The following is a 20,641-nucleotide window of genomic DNA, read 5'->3' on the forward strand; positions in this document are numbered from 1 at the left end:
TTCAGAAATTCATGGAATCATTAGTAAACATGCTGATTGAGAGAAGTGCTCTGTTAGGAACATGCTTTGTTAAGCTACAATGAGATCTCTGATATAACGTGGAGCTTTATATGTGAGAAGGAAAACAAAAAATTCTATTGTAGATTTAAAAGGAAGTCAATTAAGAGTAGTTAAAAGCCTTTAGCTGCTAAAAGCTTTTAACTACAGTTTGTGGAGTCCATTATCTGAAATAAATTTTATCCTATAAAAATTAAGTGACTGACTATTCATCTTCTTTTTCAAAGACTCTGGTCCAAAGACAATAGCATGTATTTTGTCTGCATACGGGAGCAGAAAGTAACGAGTCATCAAGGTTTTCGTGTCTTCCAGACATGCTTGTTCTCTATATAATTGTTTTTTTTCATCAGGATTTACAGACAGATCTAGCCATTAGGATAAGGATAACAGTGGAAATTAATCCCATGCTGTCTAATAATTCTACCAACTGGGAGCACTTAGTAAAGGGAAGCAAATACAGATACTAGGCCTTTGACTTGCACCAGAGCTGTTTTATTTATTTATTTATTTTTTGTATTTTATATACTCTAATAATCCCAGAGGGAAATTACTTCTCTGCATTTAACCCAGGGCTGCCATTGTGAGGCACCCGGGGAGCAGTGTGGGGTTAAGGGTCTTTGTTCAGGGACCCAGAGCTGCAGTCTGTGGGAGTGGGGGATCGAACTCACAACCTCAAGATTCAAAGCCCGATGCCGCCACTCCCCCATTGTTTTAGTGCAATGATGTGCTCTAAAACCAGATTGAAACTTTTAAAAAAGTTAATAATGGTGTGTTTGGCCACATGCTTGTTTGGCAACTATTAAGAATTTTAGATAAGAAAGGAAGATTATTTATAGGTCTATAATTAACCAAGTTATCTGGGTCAAGAGACGGATTCTTATAATTACAACCACCTTAAAAGCCGGAGGTACATATATCTAAAACGGCGGTGGAATTCGAAGGGAATATCATATCACCTTAAATTACATGGTTCGAACTGGATCTAACATACAAGTTGAAGGCTTAGAAAAAGTTTTGCCAACTCTAAAGGTTCAACTTGATCATAACAGTGTAAACCTGGTACAGATTCTATGGTTACATCAGAAGCTGCCTAAGGTTCCAGAGATAAAACAATCATATTTAGATGGGTGTCAATTATCTTTATTTTTAATAGAATCAATCTTATTTAGAAAGATACCCATAAAATCATTACTACTAAAAGCATTGGGATGGACAGGTCAACAGAGCTATGGCTCTTGGGGAGTTTGGGAACTGTATAAAAAAGAAATCTAGGATTAATCTTTAGTTTTTCATTTTAAAAGGGACTACGTTGTCTAAGACAGTACACTGGGATTTAGTAACCTCATAAAAAAAAAAAAACCCATCAATTTGTGAAAGGAAAAAAATCAAATGGCTTCCTTCTCCAGTATTGTGATACAGAGGAAATAAAAAGTTGGAAAAGATTTCTTAAAATGTATAACTGCATTATCTGATAAACCAAATCCTGTTTTTGTGAGAGGATAACTCTGTCAAAGTAATATTGAAGGTTACTAAAAAGGAGTCAGAGAGGACAGGGCTGTCAGGAAATACTGTTATTCCATCACATGTAGTGCCATGCCATATGTGAGCACAAGGTTGAAAGTATGAAGATGAGAATGTGTGGGACCATTAACAGTTTGGACGAAGTCAATTTAATTTAGGATAGCATTAAAGGCTGCACTTAAGCTATCACCTTCAATGTCAGCATGAATGTTAACCCTTCCACAATGATGAACTCATCAGTATTTAACAGAAAATCAGATAGGAAGCCTGAAAACTTACAATTTCAAAGAGGGAATCCGAGGGTTCAATGTTCCAAAGAGTTGTAATTATTCACTGCACTTGGGGTAATCAGTAATGCACACTGAAAGATGTTGCTGCTACTCCTCCTCGCACAGAATTCTGACCATGTGAAATATATAACTATATATAACCAGAGGGAGTTGCCTCATTTATGCTCACATAATCTTGCTGCAGCAAGGTTTCTGTAAGACAACATACCGGTAAATCAATTTGATCATCACAAAACATGTCATTGATTTGTGAAAAACTTTTACATAAAATACATAAAAGGAGTGCTACAGCATGTCCTTCATCCCTGCTGCCACCAAACTTTACAATGCAACACTACAACCGCAATAACTTGTGCAATGTATAATGTGCAATTACTATTTAATACCCTGTGCAATAATCAGTTTTTTTATATTTGACAGTGCAATAGCTATCTATCTATATATATATATATATACACACAAATATCCATCTATATAAATACCCATGTATTCACCCTGTGCAATAACCCTGTATAATAACTGCTATAAAAAAAAAAACTGTATGCAATTTATATATCCCATCCACCTTCTTCTCTTTTTGGCCATTTGAGCTGATGTAATAAGTACATTTCTCCACTGTGAGATCCATATAGTCAAGCAATCAATCAAATCAATCACATTTAATAGTTTTAACTTTTCCCCAATTTGAGTCATTTTAATTTTAATTGGATTTTTATGATTTACTCCTTTATTCTTTTCTCATTTAGTTGAATTCGGTCATTGGCAAGAAACTGTCTGGTAGAGTAATGAGTGGGTACTGCATCAGGGAAACTCCTTTTGACAGCTGAAGTTTAGGTCAACTTCATTGTTTAGCTACCATGAAAGCATAAAATTGGTTATTTTACCAGTTCATCCCCAATTCTAATAAGTTGCATTCAAGAGATCAGGCTAGCTATCATGCATCATTTAACCTTAACTTTACTCCATAAAGTTATAAAACATTTTTCCATTTTAAAATCTAAAGTGTTTTTTGAAGTAGAGAACAAAAATCATTCAGTTTGGTATATAGACAATTTCCTGAATTACATATTTTATAAAACACCTTAACTGACCGTTTTTTTCTTTTTTATGGCTTAATGAAAGAAGTGGGCTTTAGGCTGCCCTGCAAGGCTTTTAAACCTGGGTTTGAATGGCGACAAAGACATTCTCAAGCACATATCAAAATGCTCATTCGTGAGCCTGGATCGATATTTATTTTTGAATATGTTCATGGTGGAGAATCCTGCTTCACACAAGTAGGTTGAGCCAAACTTACTCAAAATGTGCAGGGTCATCTTTGAGCACACTAGTTCACCGCAGTTCTTCTAGCAGTCCACACTTTCTCTGCTTTGTTTTTCTCATCCTCTTCTTTCCCACCACCAGGCTTACCACAGGTTTGCCTGCTGTGTCTAAAAGTAGCTCGCAGCAGTGACTCAAACTGACAAACCTCATTGGCTAAAGTGTATCATGTGTCGCCTGATCTCAGCGCTCCGGATGGCTTTACCATATTGACAGAAGTGGCGCAAGTGAAGTTAGACACGGTCATTGGACAACATGCGATAATTTATAAATGTTTTAAATCATGTTGGGTTCGGGTTAGCCAGCAGGTGGGTCTGGATCCGGTTGGCTAATCCGTGACCTCTGTCTTAGAGCCTGGAATTTAACTTTGACTTGCAGGCAGCTTTGTAACTAAGGTAGTTGCAGAAAAGCATTGTGCTCCAAGTTTTGAACAGTGACTCAGGGAAATGGCATCTGAGATACAACTTAAACATATTTTAATAAAATGGACAAGCATTTTGAAAATTACAACTTTGAGACCCTTTTCCTGGCTCATTGCAAAACTATCAAATTGGTTAATAGAGAATGTGGATCTTTGCATCAGCTCTGCCCGTTCTGTATGGTAGCAGGAGTTAGATGTGTTTTCCATGTAGTAATTTTGGATTTTTTTTGCTGTAAAATAAATTTAAAAAAAAGTTTAAACCAATGAAAATCAAGTTTCCATAACCGACAAAAACAGTTAAACATCTAAAAAGAAATGTGTGATAAACTTCCTCTTTGTTATGATGTGCAACAGTTACTCAACCATATATCACTGGTGATATACTGTATAGTATGTACTTGAGTGTGTATGTCTAGTTTTGACCATAGTGTGGACAATGGATAATACATTGTATAAAAGATTATTTCTTAAGTTTAATGAAGTTGTATTATTCCAAACTAGTGCACAAAACTGCTAAATGAATCATCAAAACACCCAATAAATTACTTTAATTCTGATAACTCTAAAATAAGGCGACACAAAGTAGATGCCATATGTATGGAGTCTAATGATGCCATTTATAATGAAATACCCCTCCACCCCCAAAAAATAAGATATAAAAAGTTATGCCTTGCCTGCTTTTTTAAGCACTTAATCATATAATTTATAAAGTTGTGAACCTGGCTTTTCACTCAAGAAAGTTCAACACAAATGGTAAAAATGTTAATGTAATATCTAAGAGGGAAAATGACAAAATCGTATTTTTTTTTTCCATCCTGTGAGAGACTTGACTGCTGCAAGGTGAGATTTTATTTTTTTTTACAAATCAAGGCCAGATCTGCATCCTTCATGCTTGAGCAGCAGACAAGAGGACTGATTGGACTGGGTTGCCCCTGCAATTTACTATGTTCAAGGGGTCAGCAAGTCAGGAAAACGAGAAGACTTAAATGGGTCTACTGCATGAAAAATGGATTCAAATCTCAAATTTTAGAAGAGAAGGCAGAATCTTTTCAGACATTGGATTTATTTTAAATCAGTGTATTTACTTGTTAGTAAAAGCTGTTCACTAGACAAATCATGTAATAAAAAAAAAAAAAACATTTCACCAAACACAGAAGTAGGTGCACAACTTTGAAATAACAGTGTACATTATATATACAGCCTTACAAATTTTGTATATATTTTTATCAAGAGGTTGCACCTCAAGTTTGGAACCATCAGGAAGTCTCTCATAATAATTTAGCTGAAGTTTTGACAGCTCTTCATTGCAGAATTTGTAGATAGCCTCTAAACCGGTTGGTTTTCTTTCACCAACAGCTTTCAGGCATTACCCATGAGGTGTTGATACTGTGGAGTTTGGGTTTTGATAATACGATTCTAGAGGCTTGATGTCAAACAGCTTTTATCCATTCAAAATCCAGTTTTGAATTTATTTATAATCATGGAGCCAGCTGTATCCCAGTAACAAACCAATTACAACCTTCAGATTACGGAAAAAAAATTGTTCACAACTCTACATAGCAGAACTGGTCTTCATTTAAAGAGGTTGGTCGAGAATAACAAGGAACCATCAAGGCTTCAACCAGTCAAAGCTAGAAGATGCTACAACACTACAAACAATGCTACAAACCACAGGCCTTCAGGAAAAGTGTTTAATGGTAAGGAATAAAGACTGGGCTATTCTACCAAAAACAAAAGAATGTTTTAGTTTGTCTTTCGAAAAATAACATTTTAGTAATAATGATGATAGGGGTGGCAGGATCATGCTGAGGGTCTCCTTAGCTCTCATTGGTTCTGAGCCATTGTGTGCAAGTGGAAAGAAAGAAGACACCAACAAGCAATGTGACTGTGACTGGCTGGATGTGCTCTCTTCATCCTCTGACATGGGAGTTGGCTCGGAGCTCGTCTGCCTGGCTGTGTTTTTCCTGGTCCGGGCCGCCTTTTTACATCTCTGCTTCTGTCTCCTTGAACCCCAGTCGGCCTCGGCAGATGGCCGCTCACACCAAGTCTGGTTCTGCTCGAGGTTTCTTCCTTATAAAAGAGAGTTTTTTTCCTCTCCACTGTCGCTACAAGCATGTTTAATGTGAGGGATTGCATTCCAGTCAATGAATCGATGCAATCAACTGATTTTCCATAGATAGAAAACTTTGAACCAATTTGACTGTATGATCTGGTGAACTGTAAAGTGCCTTGAGATGACATGCTGTGAATTGGCTCTATATAAATAAATTGAATTGAATGTTTCCTTTAAGCTGTGCTCTTGCTCAATGCTTTATGCAACACATACAATGAAATCCGATATAACATGTAAATAAATTTGTCAAATAAAATTGTATCATTTTGAATCCATATATCATTCGTTTTAAACTTAAAACAAGTAAAAAAAATAAAACCCAACAATGGAAATACGAGAAACAACTCGGCCCAATGTACAATCTGTCGACCAACCCTCCCCGATTTGATAATGTAGTCTGTAACTAGGATAATTAGAATGTTCCAGCAACACAGATTAAGATTTGGATACCCACCATTATATAACCTATCCAACAATGCCAATTCTTTAACACATTGTGTCATATAAAATAAATAGGATTGATGGTGACCTGTACATTCTTTAACCTCACCTCAAATCTCAGAAAGTAAAAAGCATTCAAAGAGATTATCTCCAACTTTATGCATTTCCGGCTTCAAAGCCTAGACTGGGTCTAATGTTTAAAACTCCAATTCATGAGGGCTATTGTCCTGTAACTTTTAGATATCGCTCTGCTTTGAAAAACCAAAGTCAAATATGAGCTCAATAGCAGAGACAGCAAGTATTGAAGTAACTCACAGTTCTGGTAAATCTGTTAATAATACCTTGAATTAATTGATTTTACATTCATCACAACTAATAGCCTCTATCTAAAAAGCCCATTAAGCCTGTTAGAAATACTTGGAACAGATATGCCACAGAATTATTGTTCGAGTTTCCATTTATGCGCATTTTGGAAAAAAAAGTAATGTTGAAATTAAAGGGTGGAGAGGACATGCTTAGATGCAATCACCCACATTTTCCCCATCAAGCACTGTGCTGTGAAGCCGCCGCAGTTTTCCCGACATCGGATGCAGACGGGAGTAAGTCTAACAAATCTACTGGAGTGCATTGCACACAGACCAACACCTACACCAGCATCTACACAGGTGTAGCCTATTCAGAGAATGACCTAAACCTGAATGAAAACTCATTGGTTATGCCAAAAAAAAAAGGGTTTAAAAAAAAAAAAAAAATGTGCTCAACTGTTTAGTAAAAACAATTGACAACCTTGTGCTATACTTTTGAAGTGTGAGGACAGAGAGTGTACTGCTCTTTTAAAAGCAAACTAATAAGAGTTCCAGCATGCATACATCTGACCTGCACTGAATATTTACCCAGAATACCAAGAATGTGTACCTTTTCAACAAAGCCAGTTTCAACATCAGGAGTTTATCACAGATTAATGTCAGAAAGGACTAAGGAAGAGGCTCAAAGTAAAAAAACAATTCTTAGGTAACTTATCAGAGAAGAAAGTAGACAGACGGGTAGAAAGCAAAAAGCTTTACTGAGAAGATGGGATTCAGACTCAATTCTCTTTGTTTTGATGTTAAAAGCTAAACTATCAGAGCTCATCCTGAGTACAGAAGTAAAAAATAAAGATAAACCTCTTATTAGGAGAACATTTAACTTTTATTTTATACACCAACATATTTCATATAATACACAGCAGCAGAATATGTTACATTAATTTCCATCTTATCAGTCATAAAAACAATATTAATACAAAAGCAATTAACACAACATTTGATTACCCTTGCCAAAACTTGAAATATTTAAAAAATTGCAAATCAAACCAAACAGTGAATAATCATTGCAACAACAAAATGATTGAGTTTAAAGAAAAAAACAGAGTGCAAGAGCCATGTGACATTATGACAACAATATAAAAAGGGAAAACTTTAAGACATTGTTTTTACTTTCATTCAGTAGAAAATTCCTCCTTTGCAGTGTCTGGTTAGAATGCCCTTTTTGCCACTGCTCCCAGTAAGTGAGAGTTTTCAAGCTTAGCTGTTCATTACAGACCGTTCAGTCCTTGATCAGACATTTGACAAGTGATTAATCAGGCAGGTGGCCTCTGCAGTGCAACTGAAAGTTAATTTCCACACTTCTGAGTGTGGAGATGAATTGAACGGATGTTCTAGTGGGGTAACTGGCATCTTCACGCTTTCAGGGTGACCCCTGGCCTTTGTTTTTGCAACAACAACATCCAGCCTGACAAATCCACTGCCGTCTTCATCGTGCACCAGTATACAGCGCACATCTGAGCACCGACAAAGAGCTAAAATGTCAAACTGAGGAAACTTTGCTTTTGGGAACACAACATCCTCTCTTGCCAGACCAAGATGGGTATCTGTGAGAAAGAACTGGGCCAGCTGTTCACTATGCACTTGGCAGCTCATGTGCACAGACACACTTGTGTACATTAATAGCTTCAACTCTCCAAGACTGACTCCCTCTTCATCTATATTACAATAGATAAGATAAAGCAGATCAGTAAGACTCTTCTGAAATCGACAGCAAAGCTTTAAACCAGAGTTCAGCTGCAGGTCAGGTGCATAGAAATCACAGGCTAGGGATAACTTCATCAAGTTTTCATTCAGCGGACGGTACTGATATATTCTGCTGTCCCCACAACAGAGAGCATTCAGTATGGCCCAGCAGAGCTCTTTGGTTTGCTTCTGGCTGTGGGCATAAACACCCAGGATGCTTTCCTCTGTTGTGCCCATTAAACGTAAACTTTGGCCAGCAAAGCCCATCCGTATATCCCTCAGCTGCAACAAAGGGAGGTGATGGAACAAGACCATGGCCCCAGAGCTGGCAGTCAGCGTGTAGAGACCCATTTTTGTCAGAATCAGGAGGCCGGGCTGGGGATCAGGTTCACTACTTTTGGCTATGTTCAACCAGTGGAGTGCTATGATCTTCTGGGAGGGAAGTTCTAAACGAGAGACTGATTGTAAAACACCTGTCAGATCTCTAAGTGATAGAGTCTGTAGCTTTAGAAGTGGATTAGGAAATTTGATCAATGTTTGAATGTAGATGTCGACAGTTTCTGCTTGATCTACAGCTTCAGGTGTTGGGATAACCTCAGTCTCGCAGCCTTTGCTGTAAGGCACAGGTAGTGTTTGTTTAGGCAACAAAGGCTCTAGAATAACTTTGTCTTGTTTTATTTGAATATTATTCTCGACTCGCTTTTTCGGCGAATCCAAATCCAGCTTGCTGAAATCCTCTGAGATTTGAAGCCCATCTACCATTTTTTCAGTCACGGTTTGTTGTAGCATCAGGGGTGAGAGTTGTGAGGGCTTGTTGAGATTATTGCAGTCCTGAATCATAAGAGCTGCCTCTTTGGACTGAAGGTGATGAGTTATATTCATTTGGATGTGCTGTATGATAGGTAGAGCTTTCACAACAGAGAAAATTGGACTCTTACTGATGAGAGAAAAAGCAAAGCTCCCTTCAACCTTGGAGAGGATGTAGCTGTCCCTCACTATAGATAGAATGCGACTGGACAAGCAGACACCAACAGGTTGTAATTTTGCAGTTGTCAACTTGTGCACAATTGCAGGAGACCTCCTAAGGAGTTGCCGTGCACCGAGAACAAAACAGGAAACTTTGCCAAACAAAGAGCCTAACATTGATTTTTTACCTGCATTTTCTGCAGTTCCTTTAATTTCCCCCAAACTTTCACTTTCATCCATCCCACTGCTACTGTACTGGTCCTGGAAAGCTGTATCTTTAGGTGGACAGCAGGCCACCTGACTGCTAAGTGATTTTCTGTTGGCCTGAGAATAAGTGTTGGTCTGTGGGAGGACCGACAAGAAACTACTTCCTCCACTTTTCTGCAGGAGGGACATGCTGCCTAATGAGGTCCCACCAGAGAAGGGTCTCCCCTTATAGCATTCTGCGTCGACACCTTGGATCTCATTAGCATTCCCTTCTGGCTTCATGCCACATCCATCACCAGGGCCCAGGACACATGTCTGTTGGAGGCTGCCATCCCCCGACGAAACGTCCCCCCTCTCAGAACTTGCTACACCAGCTCCACTCTGAGCTGTCCTCTGCAGACTTTCAGACACAAGCCCTGGCCCTGATTTATGACACGAGTCCCTCTCCTGTTCCTGGCCATCCCAGATGCTTCCTTGACCCTGAAGTGCATCTGTGCCCAACTGGAAAAGTGTTTGAGGGACAGGATCTCTTTTAGGAATGGCCTAGTTTATGTGGTGTAGGTGGATGAGAAAAGGAGAAAAAAAGAAGGGAAATTTAAACTTTTAAAATGCCAAAAAACAAAACAAATCATGATTTATCCAGGTTATTACAATTTTCTGGTACAGCTGAGAAGGAACCAATTTAATTCAGTTCACTTTAGGGGCTAACCTTTATTTATGCATTCAATTACATTTGAATGCACAAAGACAAAATGAGGGGAAATGAAGTGAGGAATTACACGCTACATTTATGAAAACAAAGTGCAATCAATGTGCTGTACTTTCACAAAGTATCATTTAAACCCCTGAAAAAAAATATGGAGGGGTTTGAATATATGCATAATAAACATGCATAACAGGCAATGGAGGAGAACATTTCATGGCTCATAAATCTCACTGGACAAAACTGGACGTGAGCTAGCTGTTGAAATTGCTCAGTAAATGCAGACACTTTTAAATCCAATTCCGATGTTCTTAACTACATGTTTTCCAAAATAGATTTCTCAAGGCTTGATAAATCAGTAAAAGCAGTAAAGTGATGATTTCACAGTTCTTTCAACTAGTTTATGTTAAGAAAACTCAGAATAAAACAAAAGCTATACATTTTGACATTGCTGCTAAAATATTTGTATTTGTATCCAGAAAGTGGGATTGAGAGGAAATGTGTGATTGCAGAACTTCTGGATAAATTACAGGAGAGCGAAGATAGATTAAGAACTGGATTGCATCTCCAAACTTCTCTACAGCTGCTAGTTTTGTTGGAAGCATCGAAAACTATCAACTGGTCGAACGGGTAGTGCTCTGATGCAGGTACGTGAACTTTATACTATATAAGATTTTTACACTTTTGCGGCTCCAGACAGATTTGTTTTTTGTTTATTGGTCCAATATGGCTCTTAGATAATTTTTTTATATTGGGGGTCACATCCAAAACTGTTCAAAGGCATGGCATTTACCACAACAAAATTTAAAAGGCCACACTCCGTGGTTTAAACTCCAATTTCAAGTCTGGGGAAGTCTGCGTAAAAGCATGGTAGTTGTAGTCAGTCTGTAGGACATGTTGGACCAAAAATCTCTTGGTCACACCTGTACATGCAAGTCTGGAGTGTAAGAGAAACTAACCTAGCTGAAGTTTAAGTCAGACAGATGGGTTTAAATTTTCTGAGGCAGATGTGGATGCACTCAGGCAGTGTTAATGTTGTGTTTTACTGACAAGCAATAAAAAAAGAAGCTGGGACATTTCGTAACCTGTGTACAGTCTTAAAATACAAACACAATTTTGCAACTATTATGAAAATCACAGTATACGGCCCTGAGCATAATGTATCGTCAGATAATTTCAGTCAGTGATTTGAAAAATAAATTGATATAAATAAAGGTTATTTTGTAATACACCAAATTGTTTAAGACTGAGAATGAAAGAATAAAGCCAACATTAAATAATATTCCTTTTGGCATAAACCTAACATTCTAAATGGCCGTGTTATCTCAGAATTATGGATAGTTTCATTAAATTACTTTGTGTTTGGGTTAATTTGCTATTTACTTAAAAATTATCAAGTAGTCTTGAAAAATTCTACTTTTAGAAACTTGCCATACAATAATACAGGTAAGCTTACCCATGGCTAGGATTATGTTTCCCTACAGTGTAGTTTGTTTAAAGTGCAGGGAAAAAAGGTCAAAAACATACCGTAGTAATTTTCTCTGTAGATTGAAGACAAATATCTGGGTCACCGGACTTTCCTTCTGTGGCCGACATATCCATATCACTGTAATAAAAAAAAAAAAATATTTCTAACTCTTTCATGGGACTAAAATCCTGCATTCTGAGGTTCCATTGTTATGTTACTATGCTGCTATGCTCTTTGTTACAAAGCAAATGTAATTTAATATAGACATAAACACAGAAGACTCTTAACAGTTGGCAAAAGAAAACAAATATTCCTCAACACTACTTCCCTTAAAAAAAAATAAAAATAATAATTAAATAAAACATTCATTAGATTTGAAAAGCAAACACCCAAATGGTTGGATGAGATTAGAGACACTCTACTAGCTGTGAAATTAAATAGAATCTGTGCATGTTGATTTGAGGATTTGCATACAATGCTGAGAACTCTACAGGGAGGGGGCAGGATGCACAACTACAACCCAGAATGATTTTTGACAGTAAACATCAGCTTTAGTAGAGCCTTGTGTGCATCAGCAGGTTGCCAAAGTGTGAAAGCAGCAGAAGTAAAGCACTGGCAGCGTCAACAAGAGGGACACAGTTCAGGTCCTGGTAACGATTAAAGGATTTTTGCAAATCCTAAGGATCAGCTCTGAGGATGTCCTGCATCCAATGATGCCTGTCAGTTTGCATCAAAGCCTTGAAATCTGGACCTTTTTTTATTTATTTTATTTTTTTAAACAGACGTTCACTTTAGGTCCGACAACCAGCCATTCATTAAAAAGCATCACAGAACACTTCTCTCTCATTTGCTTCAACTGTATCTTGATGCATATAATGATAATGAAGTGGAAATTGTATGGAAATGTAATGGAAAGCTACACAAATCGAAAATTCGATATACAAAACTAAATTTAGTTTTGTATACAGTTTGTGTATACAAAATGTAAATAAAAGTTGTCTAAGTCTATATTGATATGGCTCCAAAATTGTTCAAACCCACAGAATTTTATTTAAAAAAAAAACCCATCACAACAAGTAGATTGCTTTCTAGGTCTTGGTACGTAAATGCAGAGAAAAACGTTTGCTTTTTTGCACACAATAAGGATGGTTTGTAAGGGACCACTTTAATAAAAGAAACCCAACTATGTACATCATTATTTTCAAACACAACTGTTTAAACTGTTAAATACTTTAAATTTCTGACCAAACATAATTTCTAAATTGTCATGCATGCCATCCCTTAAAGCACAATAAGGCAAGTCAATCTGTGTTGGATATTTAGCAACAACTTTAATCATATCTGGATACACACAAAAGTGAAACACAATTTTGCTCTGGCAGCAGGTTGGAAATTATGTTACCTCATTTCAACTTTCAACTTAGGAATTTCGTGAATTTAAGTGATGTGGTGAATAATGGGAAAGATGCTTTTGTTGTGAAAGAGCTCTTCTCTAAGCAGCCTCCATTGATATCTCACGTTGCTCCCTGACAACAACATATTCTCAGCCGTCTTTTGAATTTAAATGATTTGCTCTTACTTACTGCTGGGGTTTATTTCCTAGTTTATTGAGATCGGGTCTGTCCTTGCTGCAAGGAAGTTCATACCAAGTGAGGCATAAAGTGAAACAAGAATAGAATGAAAAGATCTATCTATCTATCTATCTATCTATCTATCTATCTATCTATCTATCTATCTATCTATCTATCTATCTATCACATACACTCCTGGCTGATCTCCAGAGCTTAAAGAGATAGAGGTTAGAGAGGGAAAACAAATAACTGCAATAGTTTAATGCTGAAAGATGGATGTTTGGTACAAAACTCCACAAGAGTACTTGGAGCTGGGAATCTATAGTTTCTATAGTTTTGCTGAAATCTGATCAGAACTGCATTGCATTCTGGGGTATATAGGCAGGAAAGGATTTAGCCTCAATGTATTTTGGCAAGACTAAGAAAGTTTGGTAGCAGGGCTGCATTTTTTTTTTTCCTTTTTGTTTGTTTATGACTGAACAGAGACATTTAAATTTGGCTCCCCCCCGTCCTTGTTTCAAATGGGTGAAAATTATAGATATGAAAGGCTGATACTGTTATATAATAGCTATATTGCACAGAAATAGGAATATCTTTTAGAATATGCATTCAAATACACCTCGCAAAACATTCATACCGCTTTAATCTGTAAACTACAGCATTTGCTACAACTAAAAATGTACCTCATTGGGACTTAAGATGGATCAATAATGTACAAAGTAGTTCTTAATTTTGAGACTAAAGTGAAAACTAGATGAGTTTCACTGGCTTTCACTCAGTGATGCTTAAGTAATTGCTTCAGGGGACACCTACTTGGTGAATGGAGTCCTCCATTAGGGCTGCAACGATTGGGCTATTTCAAGCAAAAGTCCATGGGTGTCGTTATGTTATATGCCCATCAAAAAAAAACAAAAATCATATGAACATGATCATCTTAAGTTTTACATACACAAAACAGTGCTTTGATAGTCTTTTAAAGGATAAATGGAATTGCAGCACCAGGCAAGATGAGCAGGCAGCAGAAATCATTGTGAGAACACTGGCAGAGGGGAAACCTGAATCAGGAAAAGGCGGTGAACTAATGGCTTTATGAAGACTTCTGAACGCAAACGTTTAGGGATTTTGGAGAACTTTAGTGAAGGATTACGTTATAAAATATCTCAAGCTTTGGGTATCTTGTAGGAAATATGGCAAACATTTAGAAGGTTTTCTGTGGAAAGATTAGACAACTGACGTTGACAAGTACTCTTCATCTGTCTGTTATTGAGATACAGTATTTTCAAAGAAGAATTAACAACAATGTATGTGAAAAGCTGCCATATTCTTGTAGTTTTAAGAAAATGATTTTAACTTTCTTAGACTTAATGAACAAGCGCCACAAAGTGGTCCACAACATTAAATTCCACATATTTTGTAGCTGTGGTAAAAGCATTTTAAGGAGTGTGAATACTTTTGCAAATCACCATAATGGCTTCCTTGCAGTAACCAACATTGAGATGATTAACCATTTAGATCTAAATCTAACCGAGGGGTAAAAGAGAACTCCAGGTGTCTGAGTGAAAGCTTTATTAATCAAACCAGCAGAAGGTTCACGGTTCTAGTGGAGGTTGATGCAGTGTAAAGGAAATTACACATCAAACTGCTTCATGTGCTGTAAAACATCAAGTTTAGCAGATCAAGAAAGGCCAGGGAAGGGGATTCAAATTGCTCACTACCTCAGGCAGTGGTGAATCACTGACAAGAGTATTGGGGACACTAATTCACTGAACAGTGGCAGATCAAGGAATTGTCACACAAGGCCATGGCATAAAGATGTCACAGAATACCACTGATGTGAATAGAAATAACGGCTGCAGCTAGTGATACAATTAACCCAAACTCATGTACTATTCAGATCCAACATTAAAACGTGTTATTGACAGTTTTTAATCAAAGCTCAAGGGACGTAATGCGCTGTAAAAATAAACTGATCCTTTTTTTTTTAAATGATGTACAAAGAAAACCCTATAAAGCATAAGTATTCTAAGATTAAATTTACATCTCAGGGTATTCAAACTGTCAGGCTACTTCATATAATCACATAAAAAGGTTGGATCATACTTTTTAATGGGGATTTTTATCTGTATGTTTCCGTTTATCATTTCATCAAGACTATAAGACCTGAGGATCGATACGGATTGGCAAAGGAGTCAAATGCTTTGAGAAGAACAAACAAACCTAAAACAACTACAGTGACAAATTTGTATAAACTATCAAATGATGCATGTGGAAAAAACATTATTGCTTAAGTTTTAAAGTGGCACATTTTCCTGAACAGGCCATATCTTCAATGTGGCTTTTAAGAGCAATCAGACAAAAAGCTAAAATCAATGGCAATGTTAATGAAAATTTACGAGAAGTTAGCGGATGTGGGGAAAAGGAATTGATGCTTTTGAAAGGAAGTAGTCTTTGAAAGTGAGCCTTATTTAAATTACCGTTGCATCCAAGGAAAAAGGACATCTGCTAGAAAGAGTGCACCCATATCGACCATTTATCAAATCATCCACAGCTTTAAGGACTGATTCAGCTGCCTCCTAAAACTACTAAGCTCTGCATTTGGTTGCATCCAGTGCAGGGATTGCTTGTAACCATGTTTCCATCCAAATGTCATGAAAATTCTGAGTAAACTTTTAAGGTGTAGAGGGAAAAAAAGAATGTGAAGTAGGCAGGTTTCCATACATTAGAGTTAATTAACCAGATGATATAAAGAGTATTGTTATCAGACACTTAAGTCCCACTTTGTTGTACTTTGTTGTAATGAACAGAAAGTTAGCAAACCATCATAGACACAGATCAGTAATGGAGCAAGGTTTTCTTAAATGTTGCAATCAGACAAGTTTCAGCTTGTATTTGTGATGGTACATGTGTTCGAGAATGAGAGAGAATTAACATAGAATTCTAAGTTTCTAAATAAAAACTACCTTGGTTTTGAGGCTGATATTTTATGAATACAGTGCATGCTCCATGTCAAAAGGGAAATCAGGATACTTTGCAGAGGTCCATAAAAGAAAGATCCATACCATTTGACATTTGATAAACTAAATATAGTTTTTTCTAACATGAAAATTGTGATGAAATTACCAACTATTTGATACGTTTATTTAAAGGTTCTATATTCATGCTTTTATGCATTCAAAAGAGTTGTTTTCTGGTGGCTTGTTGCCCCAACCTAGAAGAAAAACAATTTCCTTCACTACAACATTAGTCTCTTCTGGTGTAAACCCTATCCATTTCAATAAAATTACCTAAAAGCCCCTTCAGGACAGAGTCGCGCAACTTTTGGTAGTTTGGCTGTTCTTTAAAAAGGCTGGACTACTCTGTCTCACGTCAGTTCTGACTGATTGGATTAAGTGGGCCTATTGTTTACTAGGCAGGGAGGTGGGCACCTTCTGGAGGGGGCAGATAATAACAGAGCAAAAAACTAAAGGTGAGAGCAACTAATTTTCTCAGCACAGAGAGAGCAGAACCCACAAGGATTACAGAGACATTCATAATTCAAGGGAAATACCACTATGGGCATGATTTCGATAAAAGAATAACCTAACATAGCAAAAAAAATGCTCAAATTAATTTTACATGATATAGACCTTATAAAATCTGCAGCCTGGGCTCTAGATATTGGCTCATTATCATACAGCAAAAATAAACCTCGACAGGGGTCAATTTTGTTATTTGAAATGTTTGGTATGCAAATATTTAAAGTAGAGTATGCTTAAGAAAGAATTTAAAAAGCTTTTTAGATTTTCAAAGAAAATCACAATTTTCAAAACACACACTGCTTGTTCTGTTTAAACCACAGGACTGCATTACAAACCCTTTATCAAAACACTAAAAACCTTTGGCATTTTAAAAAGCTTCCAGGTTTTCAGGTTTGATTTTATGCATTTATGGCAGATATATTCTTAAAACTGGTTCAGATCAGTCAGACATTTTGATAGGAAAGTTATTTCAGTTCAATAGGGATGGGGGGCTTAAAGGGTAGCTATAGGAGATTGGACTGAAATTACCCAAAAAAGAACATACATACTTCATGAATAATAAGGTAAAAATTCAATTTTTGTCACTATAAGACATTTTGAGACGTCTAAAAGTCTTAACAACTAAAAGTGTCCATAGTCAAATGCAAAGATACTGTATTTTGGTGCTCTGTGTCGATTCTGTAAAATATCAAATTGTGCTGTTCAATACTGAACCAAATGCAAGCCTTGAACTTGCTCTCAGTTGATGACCCTTGCTCAGCATGAAGCATTGAACAAAGACCTTTTGCATGTCCCCCCCTTCCTGTTAGAATAATACCGCCTTGATTTATGGTTCTGATTTGATGCACATACCTGATGAACACTGCTCAGTGAGTAGGTATTGTGCAGACTGAGGGGGGGCAAAGTGAAGAGTTTTACAGGATGCCAGTGCACTGCATGTTTTACCCTGAGATTTGCAGTTTTGCCTTGGATAGATTCTCTGCAGATTTGGAGGAGTCAGTCAAAGACGAGGAGGAGGCAGACAGCAATCCACTCTGCAGGTGAAAGACAAGAGACAACTAGAATAAAAAGCTGTCCCACAGTTTGAAATAACTGACAACTGTCTATGGTGGAATTAAATTATACAACGCCTTGCTTTTGGTATATACTCTAAATCATCAATACTCCTGGCAGATTCACAGAATCTGAATTATATAACATTTAGAAAAATGTCAAAATATTGTAGGAGTTCCTCCATGTGCATTTTAAAATATATGACCCTTTATTTTTATCTTGTGATTCATAGACATTAAAAAAGTTAATAAGGGTTATAGTTTGCCAAAATTCAAAATCGTTTTTTATAGTAATTGATTTTTGTCTTGTGGCCTAAATCAGAAAAAAAAAAGGTGTAACTTTTTTTCTTTTTTTTTCCATGACAAGACAAAAGAAACAAATGCTATGGAAATTGATTTGGAGGAATCCTTTCAATAGTGCAAAACTGCCCTAACAGATATAAGCATCCAGCTTCTTTGTGTGGATGCCCGAAAAACCAAAACAGTACCTAAGGGGGAAAACATTTAGCTAAGCAAATTTTGAACATGGGCCCTTATATTTGTAAACAAACATTTTGTAACAAGCAAAATCCATTCTGCAGTAGCATATATTGTAATTGCATTGTTGCAAGGTAATAAAAACAAAGTTGAAACTAGGAAGATGACAGAAAGCCACATGGATGGCACTGTAGCTTCTCATGAAGAGTTAACAGTGTCAACACTATTAACTCTACTGTAGGTGGCAGGCTTTCAACTGGTAGTTATGGCAACAGCGCAAATGTCTACTTTCTTTATATAAATTAAGATTTGAAAACAAAGATTACACATCAATTTCTCTGAAAGACTTTGACAGAAATGAGTAATACAGAAAGCAGCTTGGGCTTATTTGTGGATGTTTGGGGTACTGACTGTACCTGCTGTTTCTTTTTCAGCTGTGAGGCTTCAGCTGGGTGGTTAAACCGCAGTATGGGTCCTCTTCCTAGCTGTATAATTGCACCTAAAGGGAACCAAATAAGTAAAGCGTGAAAAGTCAAAAGAATACAAAATTATAGTCTAAAAGCAGCTGGAATCAATCATAGCCTGGACTTGTGATCTTGAATTTTGTAATTCATTATGAATGCATCTCTAAAAGCTGGATTAAGCACTGCTAATATGATTTCCCTAAATGGAAATGAAAGGGTTCCATCTGCAGTATTCATTATGCATAAAACAGCAGAGAGATGGCCCAGGAGAAAGCTTTCAATGACTGTTACAGAAACTTATCTACACACTAAGGTTTGAAAACATATTTGGTATTTGAGTTTTTCCCTCAACTGGATTTGTTACTGAAGAAAATGAATCTGTTGCAATGAGGAACATAATCCCATCACGTGATCGACAGTGGCCTTAACCAACAGTAGGCCTATAATTTATCAGCAGAAAGGATCCATGGAAGCCTCCAAGTATTGTAACTTGGAAGAATTTAGGTGATATAAGGCTTTATATATCAGAGCTGCATTCATACGGCCATATCCACAGATTTTCACTAGGTTTCTTCCTCCTCCACTACTCTCTGTACAGCAAATCCTGCAACTACTAATGACTTCTGACGATTGACAAAGCACCTGAGAACAGCCTGTGATAGATTCCAGCTGCTGCTGGACAGAAAATTACTATCATTTGTTCAAGAAAATGGCTTTAGATGCAGCCATTTCTGAAAGGAATATTGGATAAATTGAAAAGGTTACAAAAAAAAAAAAAAAAAAAAAAAAAAAAAAAAAAAAATAGAAAGCAATAGCTGGGCTACACTCTGGCTGGTTCAGTGTGCAGCTTTTATCTCATGAAAACCAAAGCAATATTGTTGAAGAGTCAGGAAGCAGTTCAAGCTCCCAGCCTTGACAAACAGAGCCAAGGGATGGGGGGGGTGCAGAGTTTTAACTAGACTCTCCTCTATCCTTTGAAAGGTTAATGCTCTGGCCCATTTCAAAACCTGTTGGCCCTATCAACTCCATCTGCCAATTAAATTGAGGGCTTCAGGCTTTGTCTAGAGCTTTGTCCAGGGCCCCTCGCCCTCCAAAATGTTTAGTAAGAGAAATGGCATCTGCCCTGTGAAGAGCAGTGTTCACAATCCACTCATGCCTTAAGTGTGTTTCCATGGGGAAGCCAGCGACACAAAGTGGATTTCATTTGCAGATGAGATCCAGTGATGTCATTTCACCACACTCAAAACAGATAAAAGGGTTATTGACTGCAACAAGCCAAATAATTGCAAATTTGGGAGAAAAATCTTCATTATTATAGTCGTGCTTTGCCCCCTCCACTCCTCATATTTATGCAAGAATATCAGGAGGAAAATTAGGTTTAGCATAAATGCTTACCCTGATTCAGCTGGCAGGGATGTGTGACCACAGAGCCGTTAACTGAACACAGTGCGCCATCCTGAGGGAGCAGAGTAACAATCCCAGCACAGTTCTCAAGCAGGCAATGTTCACGAAGGAGTTCAGGTCCAGAAAGCACTAGAAGACAGTTTTAGAAAGCGTTGATGCTACAGCAGCAAAAAATATGGCAAAGCAATTTTAGTATGGGGGCTTTCACTCACCGATACCCTGACTGCATAGGGCTTCATCACTTCCAATCAAGGTTCTGCCTTCCTATAGAGTAACAAGATGATACTTGTATAATGTGCCAACAACAAAAATCACAAGAGCCATCAATGGAAATCAAATGCATTAACCAATGGAGGCTTGGATTTGGATTGACACACAAAGTGGAAACTACAGTAAATGCTGATCCAACATTGATGTAATGTCTTTAAAACCGGTCAAAATGAGGCTCAGTATTGTGTGTGGCCTCCACCTGCCTGTATGATCTCTCTGCAATGCATGTGCATGCTCCTGGTGAGATGCTAGATGGTTTCCTGAGGATTCTTCTCCCAGTACTTGAATAAAGCATCCGCTAACTCCTGAACAGTCTGTGGTGCAACATGACAG

At 37.3% G+C, this 20,641-nt stretch overlaps 1 protein-coding gene across 1 annotated transcript in view; it reads right to left on the reverse strand.

Annotated features, from left to right (window-relative positions):
- Positions 1-7,280: 7,280 nt before the first annotated feature.
- LOC107084011 (kinesin-like protein KIF16B) overlaps positions 7,281-20,641 on the reverse strand; it is a 29,980-nt gene continuing 16,619 nt past the window's right edge. The window contains exons 12-19 of the mRNA XM_015373638.1: positions 20,251-20,302; positions 20,030-20,167; positions 18,587-18,669; positions 17,587-17,675; positions 11,612-11,690; positions 9,363-9,882; positions 7,825-7,979; positions 7,281-7,292 (exon numbers count right to left, since the gene is read on the reverse strand). Coding sequence (XP_015229124.1) covers positions 7,281-7,292; positions 7,825-7,979; positions 9,363-9,882; positions 11,612-11,690; positions 17,587-17,675; positions 18,587-18,669; positions 20,030-20,167; positions 20,251-20,302 — 1,128 coding nt within the window. The remainder of the gene's footprint in view (positions 7,293-7,824; positions 7,980-9,362; positions 9,883-11,611; positions 11,691-17,586; positions 17,676-18,586; positions 18,670-20,029; positions 20,168-20,250; positions 20,303-20,641) is intronic.

The sequence above is a fragment of the Cyprinodon variegatus genome, unplaced genomic scaffold (assembly GCF_000732505.1).
Source record: "Cyprinodon variegatus isolate N-32 unplaced genomic scaffold, C_variegatus-1.0 Scaffold90, whole genome shotgun sequence".
NCBI classification, from domain to species: Eukaryota; Metazoa; Chordata; class Actinopteri; order Cyprinodontiformes; family Cyprinodontidae; genus Cyprinodon; species Cyprinodon variegatus.